We start from the raw sequence: 23,205 nt of genomic DNA on the forward strand, positions 1-23,205 counted from the left end.
TTGCCGCTGCATACGAAAATAATTCAGGTTACGAAAAGTTGGAAAGGTTGTTGCTGAAAAGTCCCGAGATTCACCTGGACCACCGAGAACAATTTTGTTTTGTTTACTAGCTGAAGCCTCTGGTTAAGTTCAAAATGAAAAGACTAAGTGCCAAGTACTTTTGTGTATTTAAAACATCTTGTGTATATTATACACATACATATATATGCACACACACCTACATTAGTTAGACGTGAATCTTAAGAAGATTCTAACAAAGGCTGATTTTTTTTATAGTGTAGTCGCTATTTCGTCCTCAAAGGATTCACCCTTCATGATGTGTGTCAGTACCCCATGGTGATCAGACTAATATCAAAGAAATATCTTTTAACCTAGTCTTGTAGCTGGGTATGATGCCATAATGATAAACACTATGACAAGTGATAGAGTATAATGGACTGAAAGACAAGAAGGCATTTTATCTTGTTTTCAGCGAAGCTCTACCCAGTTTCCTACGTCAAATCCTGTAGAAGTGACTATTGTGATTCTTGTTTTATGATCGGGCCAGTTAAAAAAGGCCAAGATCCATTACTCCTCTGGTCAACACAGATGTAGGTCTATTCAGCTAGTGATCCTCTGTATTGAGACATTTTTTTTCTTCTAGATCGTTCTTCAGGAATCATGGAATCCCAGAACGTTGAAAGTTAAGTGCTTATTTTTAAGAATTAGTGGAAACATTTGGTGTAAAAATTGTAGAAAAAAATTTGTTGTGAATACGGAAACTGTTTTTTGTTTGGCCGTCACGTGTTTGTAGAGCACGTGGTCGGAGCGACACAGATCCATGCTAACGTTCTTTATGAAAGCGAGAACCGTTTTAACAAATTTTTGACATACTTTTTGGAAGTTTGTTTGACCTAAAAACTATGCCACGATGCCTTATTAATTTAGTTGATCTTTTCAGATAGGTGTGCCTGCAATTTCCTAGGTATTGGCCTACAGGAGCTATTAGCCTAGTCAATTTAGGACAAATTATTTTAAAATCGAATAGCTATTATTGGTAGCCTGTAACCTAGGATTATATATCTTAAAGGTGATTCAAATAACCCTGACTAAGTAGCGAAAGGTGATTCAAATAACCCTGACTAAATAGTGACCTAATATTTCGGTGATAAGTGAATAAAAGTAGATAAGCAGGCTCACCATTTTAATTTTATTTGACATAGATATTTAGCATGACCAAAATAAACCAAGCTGGTAATTCCTAGGGTTAAGTAGTAAATCCTTATTAACATACCATTAGTTTGAATTGTTCGCCTAGAATACGTATCCTAAGGCTAGTTCGAAAATTGGCAACAGGTGCCAAACTTAGGGCTACATTTTAAGTGGTGATTTTTTAAATAACATGAAATTGAGTGTTGAAATTGTAATTCTAATTAGCTACTCTAAGTTAGGCTTAGAGTAAGTGTTAATTTACTTATAAGGTAGAATAACCTACCATGAAGGTGTTATATAGTTTAGTTAGCCCTAAGACAACACAGGATTAGTACAAATGTCTGTTTGCCATGACTTTGTAACCTAGCCAATATATAAGTTTACAAACCAGTTTATTAAAAATTTTAAAAATCACTGGGCTCAATAGATGGTAACTCAATTATGTAGCCTAACTATGCGATAAGGCTACACATTAGATTTTTTGTTAGTAATAAGTAGAAACTTAACCAGATTCATTAAGAGTAGATTATACCAGCAATACTAACCTAAACTTTATGGAAAAGGGGCTTAGGTTGGTAAAATCGGGTTAGTCATACCAATCCATAAGGGCCAAGTTTAAACACAAGGATTCAAAGTTAATTTATACCTCAAAAGGTTTGAGTTAACATAGATATAAGCAGATCTAGGTAATAACTCCACGTCAAGTATTTATACGGAAATTACAGTCTCTCTATAGTAATTGAGTTTCTTGTTGAAATTTAACCATTATTTTTGAGGGGTCGATTGTAACCCCCAGGGACTAGTATCAGAAACAGCAAAAAGACATTTGACACCCCAGTCCCTAGTGGCTTCTGTATATATGGGACTGTTCCTTACAGTCTGTGCAAAGTTAGTGCATAGAATTGCCTAAATATTTTATAGAATGTACTAAAAATGTACATTTGTAGTCAAATTGAGATGTAAAAGATATCTACTACTCGTTAATATCTACGGGTGTCCATTATTAAAAATAAATTATGCTAATTAAATTTTTCTAATAACAACTTGGTTTTTTTCACTACAGGACCGTCTTGAGAAATGACCCTCAATAAAAGTGTTCTGTGGTTGATTGCTTGGTTTGGTTTTTGCCAGTGGGCACTGCCCATACCACCTGCCATAGACATAGTCCCTGTAATGATCAGGACAAATTTGTTTGGTTGCCTGATATGTGCGAAATTTGTAGCGTGCTCTTGGCAGTAAGCTTTAAAGATGAAACTGCCCGTTTTAGACTGTCTCGATGGGTCCTAGGTTTTAGCAAGGGTGAGGAAGGGGAAGATTATATCTATCCAGCAGAACTCCAGCAGCATATATTCAACCCCTTCTCTGAAGATCCATATTCGGGCTAAAACCCACTTTTCCCCAGGTACATCCTGAGGAGGAAATAGAGGAATCCTTGGTTAGAGGGGAATTGTTTCAAGACTTACAGGTAGATATTGATACCTAAAGAACCTTGCTGAACCCAGAAGGACCAGGGACACAGGTGTCAATTAACCATGGGGGAAACATTGTAGCAGCAAGTCAATCCCCCATGCAGCTTTCAGAAGCTGATCAGGATCCTTCCCTCAAAAGGGAAATAAGGATCCACCTGAACCCAGTTGAAATGGCAGCATTTTCAGAAGGTTATAGCAATTCACCCAGAACCAATGCCCCCTGGGGAACAGACAGCTGCAGCTCAGATGTAGATACACAGTCAGGTTACTCAAGCTCCCCCAAAAGGGATACACAGTTTGTGGTATTAGATCAGTTCTGTAAGGAAATGAGTGACATCAAAGATGCTTTTGCTGCCAAATGGCAACAAATAATGAACATACTGCATGGTTCTGAACATACAGTGATGCATACACCAAAATGTAAGCGTCTGGCATCTTGCAATAGAAGAGGGAGAGTTGAAACCAAATCTGCCCAAAGAAGAATAAAGAGTGCAAACCCAACTGGAACCAACAAAATGGCCAGTCCCGGTTATGAGTCTTATGACCAAAATCTAACAGACTCCAAAATCCTACACTGATGCTGATAATCCTTAGAGAGATGCCTCAGTGTGTATTTTCTCTCAGAATGGTAAGTATCTTATTAATGAGAGAAAGACCATAATAGAAGTAGTGCATGTTGAATTTAGGGATGGGGCAGCATTTCCTAGCACTGAATGGCGCCTGATACCACCTGTGCCAGACATGGAGAAACCTCAAAAGAAAACTTCTCTTACCTGGCAGTTTGGCATTAAGGACTGTAGGCGAAACTCTTTATCAGGTAAATGAAAAATGGATTTATACTTCCATTATGAACAAAACTCAGGTTGCTCATCATGTACCACCAGCCTTCTGCCCCTTCACATTTAAAATCATAAACCCTGTGAAGGCACATTTTCCAAATTATGTAGTAACCGGAAAGTGTGAACCATTGGCAGAACTAAAACCCTTTGCTTTGGTTATCCCAGTTTCAAAAAACTCCACCGAAGAATGGGCAACACTTCAACTTCCTTTGGATAGGTAAAAAACCCCTCCCCAATGAGAAAAAGTTCAGAGGGGAAGTCAGCATAAAGTTTCGTGCTAGGATCCACCTGACACAGCCCATTGCTTCCAGACGGCAATTAGAGCATATGATGGGTCTGCTCCAGTTTGCATCAATAAAAGATCCAATACTCAGATTGCAACCGAAAAACCGGAACAAAATTTTGGATGTCACATGCAAGAAAAAGGATGCGAGACAAATCTCACATAATGCATCAGAAACGTGGGGAAATACTTCAGCCATGAACCCGGAAGGAATCTCTGGCAAAACAGGTCATCCTGACTCCTCCATCTGTAAAAGTGACAATACACAGAGATGCCTCGTTGACAGTTTGGAGAGGACATTGGGAGGATCGTCAGGTGGCGGGGAGGTGGTCAGCTACCCTAAAGAATTGTCATATCAATTTCCTAGAGCTGATGGCTGTCTTTCTGTCTCTAAAGAAACTCAAACCTCCACTGCAGTGTCTTGCATCAACAAATAAGGGTCATGCTCACCTCCCCTCAGTATACTAATGTTAGCCATCCTTCTTATGGCACAGGTAAAGAAGTGGCATTTGTCTGCAATTTACCTTACAGGGTCTCTCAGTGTAATAGCAGAATCTTTGTCAAGGAATACGACATCCTCAACAGAGTGGTCATTGGACAACCACTCCTTTCAAATAATAAACAACCTATTTCCGCAACCGGAAGTGGACTTGTTTGCCACATATGAGAATCACAAACTCCCACCCAGTATATGTGTCCCCGAATTTGGAGTCAAGCAATAGCGAGAGATGCCTTCCTACAGGACTAGATCAACTGGAAGACGATATATCTTTTTCCTCCATTGTCCCAGATGTCGAGGGTTTTGAACAAGCTCCTAACTTTCAAAGGAACAGCTTACCTAATAGCCCCAAATTGGCCAAACAGGCATTGGTTCCTATTACTTCAACAACGTACCAAGAGGTCAATTCCATTACTGTTCACTGTGCTATCCCAGAAAGTTGGAGAGAAGTTGTTTACACATCCTCCTTTCTAAGCCGAGACCTTCATGTGTGGATTTTTTAATTATAATCTACCGTGAAAAATACTTGCCCAATATTGCTAGGTACCTTATGCAAAAACTACAGACATCGCCTATCTGGCAATACCAGTCCGTATGGAGAATATGGTTAGAATATTTCCAGAATGAGAGCCCAATCAAGATTTCTATAGAAACACTAATGAATTTTCATATACACCTCTTTGAAGACAAACATCTTGCAGTTACAACAATTATGGCATACAAGGCTGCATTAACAGAACCCTTGCTTTATGGATTCAGGATTGATTCCAACATAGAAGCTGTCACTTCTCTTCTGCGGTCTTTTTCTCTCCAAAGACCTGCTCCCGAAAGACTTCCAATTACTTGGTCCCTGAATAGGGTACTCAAACTTTTATGTACTCAATTCAACACACCTGACATAACTACCACTTGCATGCTTTCAAAAAGCGATCTTCCTGGTAGCATTAGCTTCAGAGCCCGTATTAGTGAATTGGGCTCTCTTAGACTGGGCCGATATATCACACAAGCTGCTGATAGCCAGTTATTGTTGTCTCCTGGGCCATTATTCCTGGCCAAGAATGAGAATCCTTTAAAGAAGAAATCTATTCTCATAAGAAAACTCAATTTAGCAGACAAAACATTATGCCCCGTTCAGGCACTTAAGGTTTACCTAAAGTCATGGCAAATGTTTCAGAAGGTCCAATTTTCCTACATCCTAGCACGAACAAACCTCTCTCCCTACAAGGGCTAAGAATAATTTAGTGCCCCTCATTAAAAAGATTAACTTCCAATTACTTGGTCCCTGAATAGGGTACTCAAACTTTTATGTACTCCTCAATTCAAGGGAGCTGACGTAACTACCACTTGCATGCTTCAAAAAGCGATCTTATTGGTAGCATTAGCATCAGGAGCCCGTATTAGTGAATTTGGCTCTCTTAGACAGGGAAGATATATCACACAAGCTGTTGATAACCAATTATTGTTGTCCCTTGGGCTATCATTCCTGGGCAAGATTGAGAATACTTTAAAGAGGAAAATTAATCTAGTCTTATAAGAAAACTCAGTTTATCTTACAAAACATTATGCCCAGTTCAGGCACTTAAGGTTTACCTAGAGATCACAGCAAATGTTTCAGAAGGTCCAATTTTCCTACATCCTAGCACGAACAAACCACTCTCTCTACAAGGGTTAAGAATAATTTTAGTGTCCATCATTAAAAAGGCTAACCCACATTCCTTTCCTAGATCACATGATATTAGGAAAGTAAGTCCATCGTTGGCCTTCTTTAGAAATGTATCATTCGAAGAGGTCTCTGAATGTACTGGGTGGTCATCAGAGTCAGTATTCTTAAAACACTACTACCATGAGCTAGGACAAATTAGGTAGGTCACCAAAAATCTTTAAACTAAAAGTATATCCTATTCATTGGTTTCGTTATCTTTTTTATTGAAACTAGTGGCTTGACATTGGACCTGATATGATTTAGTTTTAAACTTTCAAATATTTGGGATGAAAATTTTGTGAGTTTAAGTTTTTTGTCACCTGTCAATTTCTTTGTAATGTTCCTTTGAGGATGAAACAGCGACTATGCTAGCAAAAAACAGGTTTTGATGTAGGAAAAACCTATTTTTGGTAGTCGCTGTTGAGTCCTCAAAACCCTCCCATTTCCTTGATGAAAAATCACGGGATTTTGGTAAAAGATTCATCCTGTATTGACCAACAAAGTAATGGATCTTGGTCTTTTAACCGGCCTGATAATAAAACAAGATGACCGATGCACAATAGTCACATCTATCAGTTTTGATGTAGGACACTGGGTACAGCTTCGCTGAAGACAAGATAAAATGCCTTCTTGTCTTTGAGTCCATTTTACTCTTATCACTTGTCATAGTGTTTATCATTATGGCATAATACCCGGCTACAAGACCAGGGTAAAAGATATTTCTTTGATATTACTCTGATCACCATGGGGCGCTGGGACACACCTTGAAGGGTAAATACTTTGAGCGCTCAACAGCGACTACCAAAAATAGATTTTTCCTACGTGAAATCCTGTTTTTTATTCTTTCTGCTTTTATGACCTCGAGAACCTTTGGATAATTGAGAATCAACTGAAATCTAAGAGAAAGGAGAGCAGTGAAATGTTTTTTTGATTTTCATTCAGCTATAATGTATACTTCAAACTAATATTTATCTATTATAATTTGTAAATTATTTTTTTTCTTTGTGCTCAGAGTAAGGTAGCCCAGTATATGAATTACGAAGAAACTCTGGAATTTGGCAATTATTCCACTCAGGTGGTCTCTTCTCTGCAGCGGCCTCACTTTACAGTTTCCCAAATCCAGGTAGGTACAGAATTCTCAAATAAATCTCATTTCAGAAGCTTTAGACTAGTTTACTACTCTTTTATAATATGTATAATATTTATCTAAAAATATCATAATACGTATAGTATTATGATATTTCCCTTGCTTTTGTTTATCGGCTAATGGGTTTCATATCATCTGTCCACCCACTAGTGAAGATGTTGCAATTTGAATGTTTATATGTACAAAGAACCCTTACCCCTTCTTATAAAAACCATAAATGTGCCTATTTGTATCAATAATAAAGCTATACAAGCACAAGAAAGGCAAGCTTGTATCAAACATCTACTCATATCAAACATAAAGGAACAATGGGCATTCAGTACTTATGTTTTATGTCGCTGGTATATCCCAGGCTCCACTTAGAACTGTGCCCACAAACTGGTCAGATCACAAGATTTCCCTATCATTCAAACTTTATTCTATGTACAATTTCATTCCATGAATATGAAAATAAATTTACTATGATACCAAAGTTACATAAACTTAGTACATTGTAAAAATAAACTGCATTTATGTTGACCTTAGCATTGACAAGCGAATGATTGGCCTATTCACCCGATATTCAGTTTTATTGTCCCTCCTTGAAGCACACTTTCATTTTATATCAGTCAAACTTACTTTCTTATTGTAACCTTTATTTATTCATTGTCTGTCAGTATCGTTCCAATGCCTTACATTAAAAAATTAGTCTAGGCTAGCCTTTTATGCCATACGTGTCATCAACACAAAGGATGACAGGAACTCAGAGATTTCAAACTTTTGCTTGATAAGTTTTTGTATAGAATATCCTGAAAGTGCCCAGTCACCAAGCTGTTATAATGATTTGAATGCTCAAGAAAATATTATGCTATAAATATGATGAGTATTCTGAAAAGAAAACTGCATAACTGAAATTTCCCACCTCCCAGCCATACTGCAGTGGCTGTTCCTTTCATAAACTCCAGACAGCTTCAAAGGCAACAGTATTTCATGCCATTTCAAATATTAACCTACTCATGTTATTTGCATGCAAGAAATGATTGTTATATCTTTTATTTGCACTTGCATAGCCAGATGACTTTATTGACCTCCTATGAGATAAAAAAAGTAATCATTTAATCACCATTGTTCACAACCATTTGATCTATGTGGATTGTTTGTTACAAGCTTGTCATCCGCACTTGTATTACTATATCATTGATATAAATGGCATGTTTATGATTTATGTAAAAAGGTGTGAAGGTTCTTGGTATATGTAATCATTCAGATGTATACGGAAGATTTTGCATCTTTATCACAGTAATCCTATGATATTGAAAACATTGATTTCAGACAATCAAGAGCTAGCTATGTGATTGCCTCTACCTAAAATATATGCTGTTGAATAGACAGATAGAATAACTCACCAAGTAATTACATTGCTTACAGTTTCACTCGCTCCGGCGGCTTAAAATTTGACCATTGCGGTAGCGCTAGTTATGTTGTCTGCGTAGGTATCACTTATGGGGTAAGAGAGGAACACCTTCAGCAAGTAGTCAATTATATCCTGCCGGCTCTCGACTACAAACCTAGTTGGGAGTGCTCTGCTTGGATTTGATTTTCGTTGTATTTTGCCGTCAGATTGTTTGGTGAAGTATTGGTAGCCTAAGGCTTTGTTTTGTTTTTTGGATTTATTTCTCTGATTAGAGACTAATTTTGACTATTTCATTATGTCTGACACTAGTTCTGCTAGCATAATGTATTGCAGCAAAGGCTGTTATACACATTTGACTATGGAGAAGTATGACTTGCACACTTTATCCATTGATTGCAGGGGACAAGTGTGTTCCAGTTACAAGACTTGCAATGAGTGTGAAAGGAGTGATGCAAATATAAGTGGAAATTGTTAAGTTCTCACTTATCGAAATTGGATAGAGGTAGGAGGCATAAGGCGCTACTAGAGCGAAGTCTGAGACTGTAGGTTCTAAGACGTTAGATAATAAGTTTGTAGATAATTTAGACGTAAATATCTCTAGGCCTTCTCCCACTTTGTTAACTGCTCCCATTTTCTCCAACTAATCTATCTGTTCCTGTACCCAGTTCCCCGTTTCCAACCCTGACCCCATTGCCAGCCTCGAATCAAAAACTGTGTGTAGAAGGTTCAGTGCTTATCCTTAAGGATAAGGAATAGAATGTGTTATTAGTGCAGTGGAGGAGGCAGCTGTTCGTCTCACCGACGCTCTTAGGCAGTGGTCACTGGCTTACTGGAAGCCGTAGAGAGGTTGGTGTGGTCTGCCCACAGACAGTCTTCCCCTCAGTTGAAGATGTTGCAGTTTCCCTTGTTGTGACAATGGATGGCCGTTGGAAAGGCATCCAGATGTTAGTGAAGTGTCAGTGGTGGAGGCGACTGTTTGTCACACCAACGTTCCTAGGCAATGGTCGCTGGTGTACTCCCCTACATCTGGGAACAGTCATACAGTACACCGTAGGGAGGTCGGTTGGAACTGCCACGGACAGTCATCCTCCCAGTCGGACCTGTTGCAGTATCCCAGGTTATGATGAAAGATAGCCATTGGAAAGACATCCAAAAGGAAGTGCACAGGCTTTCCTTGAGTTCTGAGGGGTACAGTCCTGAGCATAGGCGACAGTGGCCCTTTAGTGACAAATCAAGACCATTGAAAAGGCCGGTTTCAGACATGGTCCAGTCACCCCTCAGTGCTGTATAGTAGATTTAGCGAGTCAAGCAACCTTCATATAAATTTCGGGCTTCACTTGAATGTTTTTTCTCTGGAACAACCTGTGCTAGAGCCAGGACATTCTTCCACAACACATTCCTCTTTTTTGCGGGAGGGAAGAGCGTCCAATGGTGCCAGAACACCTAATGGCACCAGAGCTTTTTATGAAAAGAAGTCTATGAACAAGAATTTGCCTGTTTATGAAAAGAAGTCTATGAACAAGAATTTGCCAGCACATCTTCCTTTGGAGACCAGACAAGTGGCACCAGACGTTCCGGTGTCTACCTTGAACCCATCTGTAGGCACAAAAGACTGCACTATTCAACAACAATTGTCGGACATTCTCAGCCTTCTCAAGAAAGGCCCTCCTTCTCAGGACACTAAGGAGCCACTGCTGTCTCCTGTTTTGTCAGAAGCAAATGACGAGGAGTCAAAGCTCTCATCCTACAACTTTTTCAGCTTTAATGAAATACTTATTACATGTTATGGTAGATTTAGATAATAACTCCACATCGGGTATTTCTTTGGAAATTACAGTTTTTTTTACAGTATTTCGGTTGCTTATTAAGAATTTATTGTTATTTTTGGGGGTTGACTATAATGAATCCAGTACTAAACATGGCAAAATACATTAGACACCCCAATCCCTAGTGGCTGTTGTATTCGCAAGACCGTACCTTGCAGTCTGTGCGGAGTTATTGCCTAGAATTATCTATGTTTTTCCCAGACTTTTTACGGCTGTGGCTCCACTGCTTCAGTCTCAACGTTCTTGTTGTCAGATCAGCCTATGCAAGATAAGCTTCCTAAAATGGGTCTGTCTTCCTCAGCCAGAGAGGCACTTAGTAGTTAGACAGTTGACTTGCTGAGAAAAGGGAGCAGGGGAAAGCCAGTATGTAATAAGAATGTGTCCACATTGCAGACTGCCCTTTTACATCCAGCCAATAAGTCAACAACAAAGTCTTCCACACAAAAGTAAAGAACAGGTCTTCTTTGCATTTGTAGGAGTGAGGCTATGTCTAGTTTAAAGAGAATGGGAGAGAAGAGGATTGAAGGATTGGTTAATTTCGGTCCTGAAGGAACGTTATGAGATTCCCTTCAAAGAGGAACCTCAGTTAGTCAACAGACCCATCGCGTTGACCGCGTACCTAGTAGGCTCCAAAAGGTTTTCAGCACTGGTGAGCAAAGTGGCTTCCCTAATCGAGGAAGTGGAAAATATCAAGCCTGGGGTTTTTACAATTGTCTCTTTGTAGCTGTGAAACATCAGAGGAATGGAGGCCTTTATTGGATGTGAGCACCCTGAACTTCATCGTGGAAAATATAAAGTTCCTGATGGAGATGGCAAATCCACCATGACATCCATTCAGGATAGTGACTGGATGGCATCCTTAGACACAAGAGACCCATACTTCCACATATCAGTACATCAGAGGTCCAGGAAGTATCTTCACTTTGTATTTCAAAATCAAGTTCACCAGTTCAGAGCCTTATGTTTCAGGCTCTCAACTGCTCCACAAGTGTTTACGAGAGGTTTTGCCCCTCTTTCCAATTGGCCACCCTTGAAGAGAATATAGGCACATTTTCCTTTTTCTGGATGATTGGATTTTCAGCTCACAACGGAGCATAAGTGCAGGGAGGACCTCAGGAGAAAGATTCTTCTACCCCAAGAATTGGGCATATTCATAAATTTTCAGAAGTCTCAGCTGGTTCCTTCTCAGAAGATTTTGTATTTGGGGATGGTGATAAACTCTCATGAGTTTTCAGGTTTCACCATCCCCCGTTGCATTGTCTTGCCTGGAGAAAGTGAAGGATATTCTTGCATGTCGAAATTGAACAGCGAACCAATGGATGAGCTTGCAGGAACATTGGCTTTGATAGAACAGTTTGTCCACTTAGAAAGATTGCACACGAGGCTCTTCAATTTTATCTGCAAGCCAGCTGGAACGGGAAGAAACACCAGGATACGTTCCTTTTTCCCTTTGTCATTAGAGATCAAGGAGGATCTCCAGTGGTGGAGCTTAGAAAGCAGACTTTCCCAGGGTAAGTCTCTGTATTCGTTGAACCCCAACTTAGAATTTTATGCAGATGCTTCCAACCTAGGATGGGGAGCCCTTCTGGGCGATCAAGAAGTGTCAGGACTGTTGTCCAAATGGCAAATACACTGGCATATCAATCTAAAAATGTCAGAGATTCAACGAGGCCTCCAACATTTTGCCCAGGAAGTACAAGACAAAATTGTGACGTTCCAAGTTGGTGACCAGATACATACAGGGAAAACTCAACATGCTTATGGACGGACTGAGTCGTTGCAAGCAGGTACTCCCCACAGAATGGACTCATCCTCAGGTGTGTGAGAATCTGTGGAAACTATGGGGGAGACCTTTAGTAGACCTTTTTGCAACATCAAAGAATCAGAGACTTCTGATTTACTGTTCACCAGTCCCAGGCCCTCTTGTTTGGGCAACAGATGCCATGCTGCAGGACTGGCTGAACATGAATCTATGTATATGCATTCTGTATGATAAGAGAAGTGATAAACAAAATCAGGAACCGCAACAATGTTTTGATGACCTGGTAACCCCATTCTGGCTGCGAAAAGAGTGGTAACCTGATCTTCTGTTGCTACTTACGAACTTTCCGAGGCTACTGCCTCAGAGAGTAAATTTACTTAAACAATCCCACTTCAGCCAATTCCACCAAGGAGTATCCAATTTGGCCCTGACAGGTTGCAGACTGTCAGGAAACTCCTCCAACGGAAAGGTTTTTCAGGAGCAGCTTCAGAGGCTATCACTAAATGCAGAAGATCTTTGGCCGACAACATCTGTCAGGCTAAGTGGGGAATCTTTAGGGGTTGGTGTAGAAGACATGGCATCTTGTCTTATTCGACTTCTGTGATTAATATTGCAAACTTTCTATTGCATCTAAGAAAGTCCAGAGGCCTTTTGTCATCAACAATCAGAGGATACAGAGCAATGCTTAGCTCTTATTCTGTCTTAGAGGGTTAGACGTTTGTACCAACCAAGACATCTTGGACCTAATAAGGTCTTTCGATACCACCAAGTCCAAGGGCTCAGAGACAGTCGCTTGGAATTAAGATGGTTCTTAATAGGCTATTGGTACTCGAATTCGAAGCTCTTCGATCCACATCTCTTTGAAATGTCTCAAGAAAAACCATTTTCTTGGTTGCTCTAGCGGCAGCCAAGAGGGTAAGTGAGATACATGCCCTTGACAAGAAAGTAAGTTTCTCACAGGGAGATGCAGTATGTTTCCTTACATAGGGCTTTCTAGCCAGGAATGTAGACCCTAACAAACCATGGCCTCATTCTTTTGTGGTCAAAAGTTTGATGGAAATCTTAAGCCCAGAAGAAGAACAGAAGGACACTGTGTCCAGTGAGAGCACTAAGGTACGTACTATCTGGACAAGACAGAAAAGATTAGAGGGCCTTTTAATAATTTGTGGTGCTCGGTTAAGAACCCGTCATGGGCCACGTCTAAGAATGGCTTGGCATTTTTTGTTGAAGGATCTGATCAGGGAAGCTCATATGCAGGTGTGAGAGGAGGATTTTAATTTAGTAAGACCTAAAGCTCACGAAATCAGATCAGTAGCCACATCATTCTCTTTTAGACATAATTTGTCTATTGTGTCTATTTACAGGTTACCTATTTGAAGTGTCGATCGGTCTTTGCAACATTATTTGTAGGATGTGGAAGTGATTTATGATAAGTGCAGTGCATTAAGGCCTTTTATCTTTGGTAGTCAGGGTGTCAGGGGAGGAAGCGTGGGTAGCTTTTCTTCCTATCTGTATTTTTGCCTTGATGTCAGGTGTTGTGTACACAGTGAGCCTGGAGGCACTTAGTGCTTGGAGTGCCCTCCAGTTCTTATTTTTATGGTTGGGTTTGGAAATTTTTTATGGTTGTTGGTGTAGGTGTTTATTGTTGTATAATCTGGTCTTGTTATGGTTGTTGGTGTAGATGTTTATTGTTGTATAATCTGGTCTTGTTTAGTCAGATACATGCCAGGACAGGGGAAACTGACTACTTGTATGCTTAGTAGTCACTGGTTTTCATACCTTGCTACTAAGTTCCACTGTTGTAGAGGTGAGTCTGGTCAATTATAGGAATAAGATGAGAGGCAACCAAAGGCAGGATCTTCCTGTAGCAGCTCTCTTATCAGGTGAGGAACAACAAGCATTGAGTCAATGCTTTTATTTTCTATTTCTCTGTTCATTATATCATTAATAATGTGTGATGTAGAATTAACCATATCCCTCCTCCGGGTCAATTTGGGATTGAGCAATGTAATTACTTAGTAAGTTCCATATATATAAAAATAATTTTATGATAAAGTAATGTTTTATATATACGCACCAAGTAATTACGAATCAGAGCACTATCTCCTCCATCCATATGGAAAGGGCACACACAATTGACTACTTGATGAAGGTGTTCCTCTCTTACCCCGTAAGTGGGTAATAATGTAACTAGCAGTACGCAGTAGTAAGATTTTAAGCTGCCAGCGCGATTGAAACTGTAAGCAATGTAATAACTTGATAAGTGTATATGTGCTCTTGATGCTTTAGACATTGGAAAGTTTTATAGTTAGTAATTAAATTTAGAGGTTTGATTATAATTGCTTAACATGCACACACAAAAGAATGTGATGTAGAATAACAGTTTTGTATATTATCTTAATTTTCTTAGCAATGCTAATGTACCAATCCGGATTGTTAATTTCAGGTGTTTGTGGATGGAAAACCAGAACACATTGTGACACATTATCATTATACAAATTGGCCTGATCATGGAGTCCCGGATGAAGAATATTCCATCTCCTATCTAATTACTTTTTTCTTGAACACCCATGATGATGGTTAGTATAACTTGAGAATAAAGTTGTGAGACAAATGAGAAATGCTGCATGATGATATTTTTATATGATAATAGTGTCTTTTATTCAAAATTTTTCATTTATTATCCTCGTGTGTAACTTTGAAGAATTGTTCAGTTGATTAGCTGCAAAAAAAGCTGATTTGACCTATTAAATTACATAAGTATGGAATATCACAACGCCAGTATTTATTTTTTGCTGTTGTATCCCTATTCCCATTGACAGAATTACATTTTCCTCAGGTGGTGGTGTTGTTGTTCATAGCTCTGCTGGTACTGGAAGAACAGGATCTGTATTGATGGTGCTTCTGCTTCATGAAATGCTGAAGATAGAAGGTAATATTGATCCCATAGAAGTTTTGATAAGGCTTCGCGGTGGAAGAGGTCATCTTGTTGAGAATATAGATCAGTATAATCTAGCTCTTATGATCACAGAGGAGCTCCTTTTTGGGAATATCACTGCAGTTACTCCATTTGACCTCAAGAATGACCTAAGAAGTCTCCTGCCCAGGGCTTCCTCAGAATTTGAAAAAGTCAAATCCATGCTAACACCTCTGTCATACAAATATTCATCCAGCCAAGCAGTGAGGCACTTGAACAGAAATCCAGATATCTTGCCTTCGGACAACCATAGAGTTTACTTACAGAAGACAAATGGAGAAGAATCACAGTACATTAATGCTGTGCAAATTCATGGATTCAAAAAGAAAGATAGATTTCTTGTGACTGAACATCCTTTAAGAGAAACACAAGCAAGGTTTTGGAGGATGATCATGGAGAAAAGGTGTCCTTGTGTTGTCCTAATCAACCATTATGCAGAAAATTCTGAGGTTAGTAGAATAAAACTTGATTTCATTAAAAAAATTTAATTTTATTTATCATTACATACTCGGAATGGTAGGGTTTTTCATTGCAGATTTATGATAAATCAAAACATTGGCTAGTGTATTTTTAAGTATATTTTCTTCATTACTTCAAAAAAAATATTTAGCACTGAATATTGGCCTGATTCTGGGCTATAGTTTACTTCAGCAAATTTGTAGTAATTATGAAGAGAGGCAGGTGGTATTAATTCCCAGTATTATAAATGTTTCTTAAATGTTGGAATTTTTGTTACCAATAGCATTTACAAATGTTATTGGTTTTAAATATGTTACTAGATTATTTGAAATTTTTACACCACTAATTAGTTATCCAGGTATTGAAATCTCGAAATTATAATCTTTCAGGAGGAATTTCCTTCTATACTTCCTGAAGATGGCAAAGAGATGAATGTCTCTGGCTACAAGATCACTGTGTGTTCTCCAGTTCCATCTGGATCAGACCTCATGGAATACACTGTGACTGTGGAAAATCCAGGTGTAAGTTCACCAAAAGATTTTTGGTAATCGTTTGTATCAATACTGATTTAATTATTTGTTACATTATTAGTCAACATAAAACACAAACTTTTTTTTATGTCATTGCAATGTTTTCCTCTTTAAGGTTCAGGGACTGTGCCATACTCTAACTGCTTATGTTGTTCTTAATTGGGAATACGGCTCTCCCACTCCTGGGAGTCCAAATGTTTTGTTAAATCTGGCAGACAAATTGCTCCAGCCAGGTGCTCTGTCCAATCCTGGGCCTACTCTACTATGTTGTGGGTATGTAAAACATTACTTTTTAAGTTTGAAGTTTTAATATTCTATGCTTCCTGTTAGAGATTTCACTGAAGCATTGTTTTCTTAAATTATTGTATTTAATCAAGGTTACATTATATAAGGCAAGGTATGTTAATGTATGTAATACTGTAACTGAATTCCTTAGGTTAAATGACTTTATTTTCCAGCATCGTAGATGCTACTTAACCTCCTAAAATAAGTCTCAGAAATTTAGTGTCCTATTGGCCAACATTAATTTCTTCATAGGCCTCTCCTAACCCCAGTGGAAAGTTATCTTTGCTAGACAGTAATCAGAACTCATTTTGTAGGACTTCCTTCTAAAAGAAGAGTAAAAATTATATTTATTTAGAATTGTAAATAAACAAAGCCATAACTATAAGTAAAATATATACAGTAGAACCACTGGGTAATGGACGTTATCCATTTGTCTTTGAACTGATTGAATTGGGTTAATCTTTGCCATACACCCAAAAATGCAAGAAATAAAAGCATTTTAACTCACATTTAAGCCCAGCATGTATAGAGATCACACAAAAAGCTTAAGCAAAGTAGATATGAAATCAGTGCAAATTTATTCTCTTTACCAGTACTTGGGTGATTTGATGGCATTTGTGGAAGGTGGGGAGAACGAGGAAGGTGAAGAGGAGGAAAGATGTTATTGTTTGGGAGGGGAGTCCTCTTCCTTAAAAATGGCAGGCAACTGCAGATAACTGTGCTTCTGGGTTTGTTTCTCTTGTGTCTCTTTCAACTGTCTTCTGAAATTCAGTGTTTCTTTCTCACTAAAAACCTGTCAAATGATGTTTGTTTTTGCCTGCATTTGAACATGTTCTTAAAGCGAGAGATAGCATGGTCATTCAAGAGGTTTATAGCTCAGTTTGCTGCAGATTTGTCAGGTAATATTTTTCAAGAAAACTTTGCACTTCCAGGCATCTTTTATTATTGAACTAGGGACAACTTCCCTCCCCACTCTTTCCTTATCTGTTGTCTGTGGCGTACTCCCTCATAGGGGCTGTGATTACAGTACATACTTATATTCCTTACATCAGGATTTTAAAAGAAAAAAACACAGAGTCACAGGAGACAGTGTAACAGAGATGTGCATTGAGCAAGACCTACATGTAGACTTTGATGCACCTAGTCACGTACCTGTTTTAGCTGGTCATGTTTGTCTGTCTTAAAAGAGATCATGTAAGATCTATCAGAAAATCATCATTAACAACTTTTGAACACAGTTAAATATGAAAAATTCTTGTTAATATCCTACCAACATTCAGTTAAAGAAAAAATAAGCAGCTAAATGAAATAACCATCGTTTGATGATTGTTCCAAATTAATACAGAGAGTCAGTCATTGTCTACTTTTGAACTTCAGCATAGAAAACTATGAAAGTGAGGAACTACCTATACAAAAGAAAAATATAAACTTTATCTTTGGCAACAATGGGCAGGAAGAATATCGTAATCAAACTTGTTCATGTGGTACATAGTATTTTTGGAAATTAAAATGTTGTTTCTTATTTCTAAGTTATTTTTGGAAATTAAAACGTTCTTTCTTATTTGTAATATCTGTATTGTTTAGTTGTGAGTTTTTCTTCTATTTATATTTTTTTCTCATAGGATGGTCATGTTCAGGTCATGTATTTACAAATTGTAAATGGAACAAAATCTTATTTCATATAATATCAAATATTTCTATTTTATAGTTTTCTGCTATCTGAGATTTAAAAAGAAATTGCTGCACAAGCATACATTCAAGACTATCAAAATCCTGCAATACTATACCTGTACACACACACGCACGCACACACACACTCATACACACACACTTTTGTGAAGAAAGTTTTTAACAAAACATGACTGGCCAGTTTATAATGTGTGAATTGCTTAGTAATCGGATCAAGTTTGGTAAGGCATCTTCAGAAAAGCTTACTAAATATCAAAATCACTGAACCTGAAAAAAAAACTTTAAGTATTTTCAAAAATAAATGAAATGAATATACTGTAATCAATATGCTGAACAGCCAAAGCACATCAACTGAAACAAAACGCTCAGATCATCAAAGTATTGCAAACTTTTGTTTTGTCTTTTGCTAAGTTTTTCTTGTCAAAGTGGGGGGTGTGTCTTCAAGGTCAGAGCATCTTTGGTGTTAGGAAATGCAGTATTTAGTGATTATAAGGCCTCTTTTCTTTCTAAATGATATGTGAGGAATAATGCAAGAGTCCAAAATAATGTTCATATTATTATCATATGTATATACTATGCAAATCAGTATCCCTTAAAATTTGGGTGTTCAACAGAAGAAAATTAAATTTTTCAAAACTTACAGCAAACATTCAAATGTAAATGTGCATCAATACTGCTTAACATATGTATAACAAAATGTTACATTGTGGTCAGCTGCAAACAAACTTATTACTGTACAAGTGATAGTTAATTTATAAGAAAATTATTTCAGGGATGGCGTGACAGGATGTGGTTTACTGGTAGGGCTGATTTTCATCTTACAGCGAGTTCACAATGAGGATGTTGCAGACATTTATAGAGCTGTTGTAAAACTGTTGCGGTACCGATACCAGTTCATAACGTGCAAAGTATGTATGTCAAAGTTCCTTGTTGTTGTACGTAGTGTTAAACTGAAGTGACGCTCTTTTATTTAAGCTATGCTCTTTTCATACTGATTATTAGATTGTAGTAGATTTATGGCAAACCTGTCATGGTTTAAACTCAGTTTTTTACTAACACGTAGCGACTTGTATGATGGTGCTTTACCATTTTATACTAATTAGTGTGTATCTACTTGTCTAAGATTTTTTTTCTTGAATCGTAAGTTATATTGGAGTCATTATCGTTAATTTGATGTGTAATGACTACCATTACATCCCTCCAAAATGTAAATATTTAACTTATTTTCTCACAAGGGAAAGTTTTTACTTCTTCATACTGTACTATTTTATTTTTGACCCCCATTATTTATTCTGTTGCTTTTCATTTCCAGGAACAGTATGCAATGCTTTATTATGCAGCCTCAAACTACCTGAAGGATTTTCCCACATATGTTGTTGTGAATTAGGTTCATTTTAAAGCTGTCCAGCGTAACCACTCGTGCCTGCTGTGGAAAGACAAAACCTATATCACCCAGGCATAAACAGACTAAAATGCCTGCAGTGATTTTACAGTTTTTCAGGTTGTGGGGAGGGTTGTTGCATTTTGGAACATTGCTGTGGGATAAATTTGTTCCTACAAGGTCACAGCCATATCCTTTCATATATGGAGTATCCTTGAGCACAAGCTGGAATGGCCACTGAATCTTGGTAACAAGGTAGTTAACTGGTGGATATTGGGGGTTGGGTGAGAAGGGTTAACCTTTTCACTCGCTACCTTCTCTGCCACTATCACAAAATATCCTTACATACTCCTTTTCCCTGTACTTCTTGGTTTCTTGGATGTGGATTAGTAGCTTGCTACTATTGTTCCCTTTCACCTCTTCTGTGTACAGCACTTAGATTTTTATTTGCCTTGTGTGGTGAGTTTGTTTTTCTCTATGAAGAAGAAACATGACCAGTGACTGTGTGGAGTCATGGGTGTCTCCCTTATTGGCAGACCCACATGTACTTTTGTTCTTATTGTAGGATAGAGGCAGGGAATGTACTCGCTCTACTTGTGGTGATTGTGATTCGTGGCCCTCACCTTAGTGAGAGAAGTATGCGAAGATGAGGAATGTTAGGAAGAATTTTTTGGGTTCCTTGGGGACAACACTCCTCTGGTGACACAACTGAACCCTTTTGGTTCCTTCTGACAATTGGCTGCCATTTGTCTTTCACCTGCAGCGGACAAACAAACCAGTAAGAATATGGCTTCCCTTTGAATACCTTTGTAAAATTTTATTTACTCTTAACCTTCCATGAAGTCCATCACATGCTGTCCTCTGTGACATGCCGGAAGGAAGGAAGAATGGTAACTAGCTACTGATCTGTCTGCTGCTGCTTCAGCAGTTCCTGTGATTACCCTGTCTGCTACAGGTTTTAGGTAATGAGGGTGGGTGTCTTGATGTAGTCAGACTTTTTATCTCATTATACCTGACAGATGTTGCTCATAAGGGTCTGGATATTTTCTGTTTGGGATCAGTGTTGGCTGCTCAACAAGTTATGTAGTTAGAGACATGCAATTGGACACTTCATGTCTTGCCCGAATACTTGAGCATTGTATGTCTTTTCCCCTTCCTGAGCTGCATCTGGGCTGAACTACACACTGGAAGTGAATGAGATGAAGATAAGTGCATAGTAAGTACTTATTGTAAGTAGCTTAGAATGCATCTGTCCATTACTTTTAATAAGGGGGAGGAAGGATACTGTAGAGCATTTTTCTGAACCCTGTGCTTAGTAAAATCCTGAGTAAAGCTGTCCACTGACTTTACAGCTTCTTTGGAGATGTTGTGATTTTCTGAATTATTGTTCCTTCTCTTACTCCCCTCATTGTTACAGGGATCTCAGGCATTTGTAGGGTACAGGAACTTTTTATCCCTTGCCTGCATGGGAACTAGGAGCACAGCCTTCCCCAGGTGGGATCCAACTCTTTTTCAGTAGGGACTACCCCACTCTGAAGGGTTAAGTCTCCATTTGTGAAGGCGACATATAACAGTTTGTATTTTTGTGTAGGCATACAAACCAGAGCCTTTCAGATAGGTTGCACTCATTTCAACCATCTCGCTTTGTGATAATTGACTGGTGCCCCCACCTATTCCTCCCATTTCCACCAGTTGATTTGTTACCAAGACTCAACAGCCACTCCAACTCTTGCTGAAGGATATTCCATTTACAAAAGCCTCTGGCGTATATCTAGGAAAATACAAATTACTTCAAAATGTAAATTATATATGTACGTATATATAAATATATGGTATAAATATATATTATTATACATATATATATATATATATATATATATATATATATATATATATATATATATATATATATCTTTATGCAAAATAAAAACACTGTATCGTGCTTCTAAGAAAGCAGTAGAAGGATCCACAGTAATATTCTTGTTTATCCAGACGAAATGTATTTGTGGAAATATTTACAAAGATTATAGCTTTCGTCCATCCTTCTGAGGACTTGATCACTAACTAAATGAGAGACAAAACATTGGTGGAGAATTCCAAATAAATATATATATATAAGGTTAAAATATGTGAACAAGTCATTGGGTCATATTCTTTTCCACAGAGAATTCTGGAAATACGACCCAATGATTTGTTCGCAAATTTTTAACCTTGTTTTCTTTTTTTTTTTATATATTTATATGGATTTCTTCACCAATGTTATGTCTCTCATTTAGTTAGTGATCAATTCCTCAGAAGGATGGACAAAAGCTATAAACTTTGTAAATATTGCCACAAATATATTTCATCTGGATAAACAAGAATATTGCTGTGGCTCCTTTATATATATATATATATATATATATATATATATATATATATATATATATATATATATATATATATATATATATATAATATATATATATATATATATATATATATATATATATATATATATATATATATATATAAAGGAGCCACAGTAATATTCTTGTTTATCCAGATGAAATATATTTGTGGCAATATTTACAAAGTTTATATATATATATATATATATATATATATATATATATATATATATATATATATATATATATAGTATAGTATAGATATATATATATATACACACACACACACACAGTGGGTCCTCTGTAATCATGGGGAGATAGGGACCACAACCACTCACGTTAAGCAAATATTCACATTAAGTTATCACACCCTTCAAAAAATGCTTAGGCTATAGCCTAACTGCCTGTTTTAATAGTTAAAATGCTAAAGACACCCTGCCTATAAAAATTCTTATAGGCTGACTGCCTATTTTGATAATTCAAACAACAAATATACCTTAACTATCATATGGGTACTCACCAATGATCTAGCCTAGCCTATGTTGATTGAAGATGAAACACGCATATTTACATACTTCAGTTTAAAACTGTCTGCAAAGTGCAAACATGCATTGATATGGCTGCCTTGTTCATTTTATTCTGTGTTTAAGTTTTTTATGTCTATAATACCATAAATATTTTGTAATTTCTTAACTATTTTCAATACATACATTAATGTTCAAAATTATTTACTGTACTGATTACATTACCCTACTATAATCAGTGTATTTTTGTCTTTTGAAAAATGTTCATCACAATGTTTACATTCTGAGAATCGGCTGATCGACACTTACTACCAAAAGTATTATTTAGGAAAATAATTTAGTTGCTAAAAGAAACTAATTTATTAATGGAATGATTATTTTTATTTTTTTACATAAAAGTTTATGGTAAAGTAATTCACATTTAATTGAGAGAGAGAGAGAGAGAGAGAGAGAGAGAGAGAGAGAGAGAGAGAGAGAGAGAGAGAACAGTTTGGGATGAGAGTTACTGGTTTGGGAGGTGAATAACAATAACATTGTGATGTTTACATGTAGTTTGCCTTTTAAATATTTTTTTACGGTGATTAGAGATGAAACCTCAACAATCATAAAATATTTTCTGGTATACTATTGTGTGATAATCATAGAGTCAACATGTAATGAAGCTTGGTTCAGTAAATCAGAGAAAGAAAAAAAAATGGCAACACTTACCTGCAGTATCCATTACAAATGTCGGGGACAAATAATTTTTTATACATAATACGATAATAATAGATCAATATTATAGTTTATTTTGTAAGTGAAATAAAGTCTTATTGAATTTTTACTGTTTTTTCATTAAAAGATGTGTATACTGAGGGAG

At 37.4% G+C, this 23,205-nt stretch overlaps 1 protein-coding gene across 2 annotated transcripts in view; it reads left to right on the forward strand.

Moving 5' to 3' along the window:
• LOC135217495 (receptor-type tyrosine-protein phosphatase alpha-like) overlaps positions 1–21,335 on the forward strand; it is a 53,225-nt gene extending 31,890 nt beyond the window's left edge. Inside the window, exons 5-12 of one of the 2 annotated variants that reach the window (XR_010315155.1) lie at positions 6,996–7,106; positions 14,558–14,690; positions 14,951–15,537; positions 15,937–16,068; positions 16,193–16,350; positions 18,824–18,959; positions 19,364–20,665; positions 20,723–21,335. Coding sequence is in view for 1 of the 2 variants with exons in the window: in XM_064253446.1 (XP_064109516.1) it covers positions 6,996–7,106; positions 14,558–14,690; positions 14,951–15,537; positions 15,937–16,068; positions 16,193–16,350; positions 18,824–18,959; positions 19,364–19,438 (1,332 nt within the window). In the remaining variant the exon portion in view is untranslated. Of the gene's footprint in view, positions 1–6,995; positions 7,107–14,557; positions 14,691–14,950; positions 15,538–15,936; positions 16,069–16,192; positions 16,351–18,823; positions 18,960–19,363 lie in introns of both variants that reach the window. The other variant, XM_064253446.1, reaches the window with a different exon arrangement.
• Positions 21,336–23,205: the final 1,870 nt, after the last annotated feature.

Source organism: Macrobrachium nipponense, chromosome 7 (genome assembly GCF_015104395.2).
Source record: "Macrobrachium nipponense isolate FS-2020 chromosome 7, ASM1510439v2, whole genome shotgun sequence".
In the NCBI taxonomy this organism is placed as follows: domain Eukaryota; kingdom Metazoa; phylum Arthropoda; class Malacostraca; order Decapoda; family Palaemonidae; genus Macrobrachium; species Macrobrachium nipponense.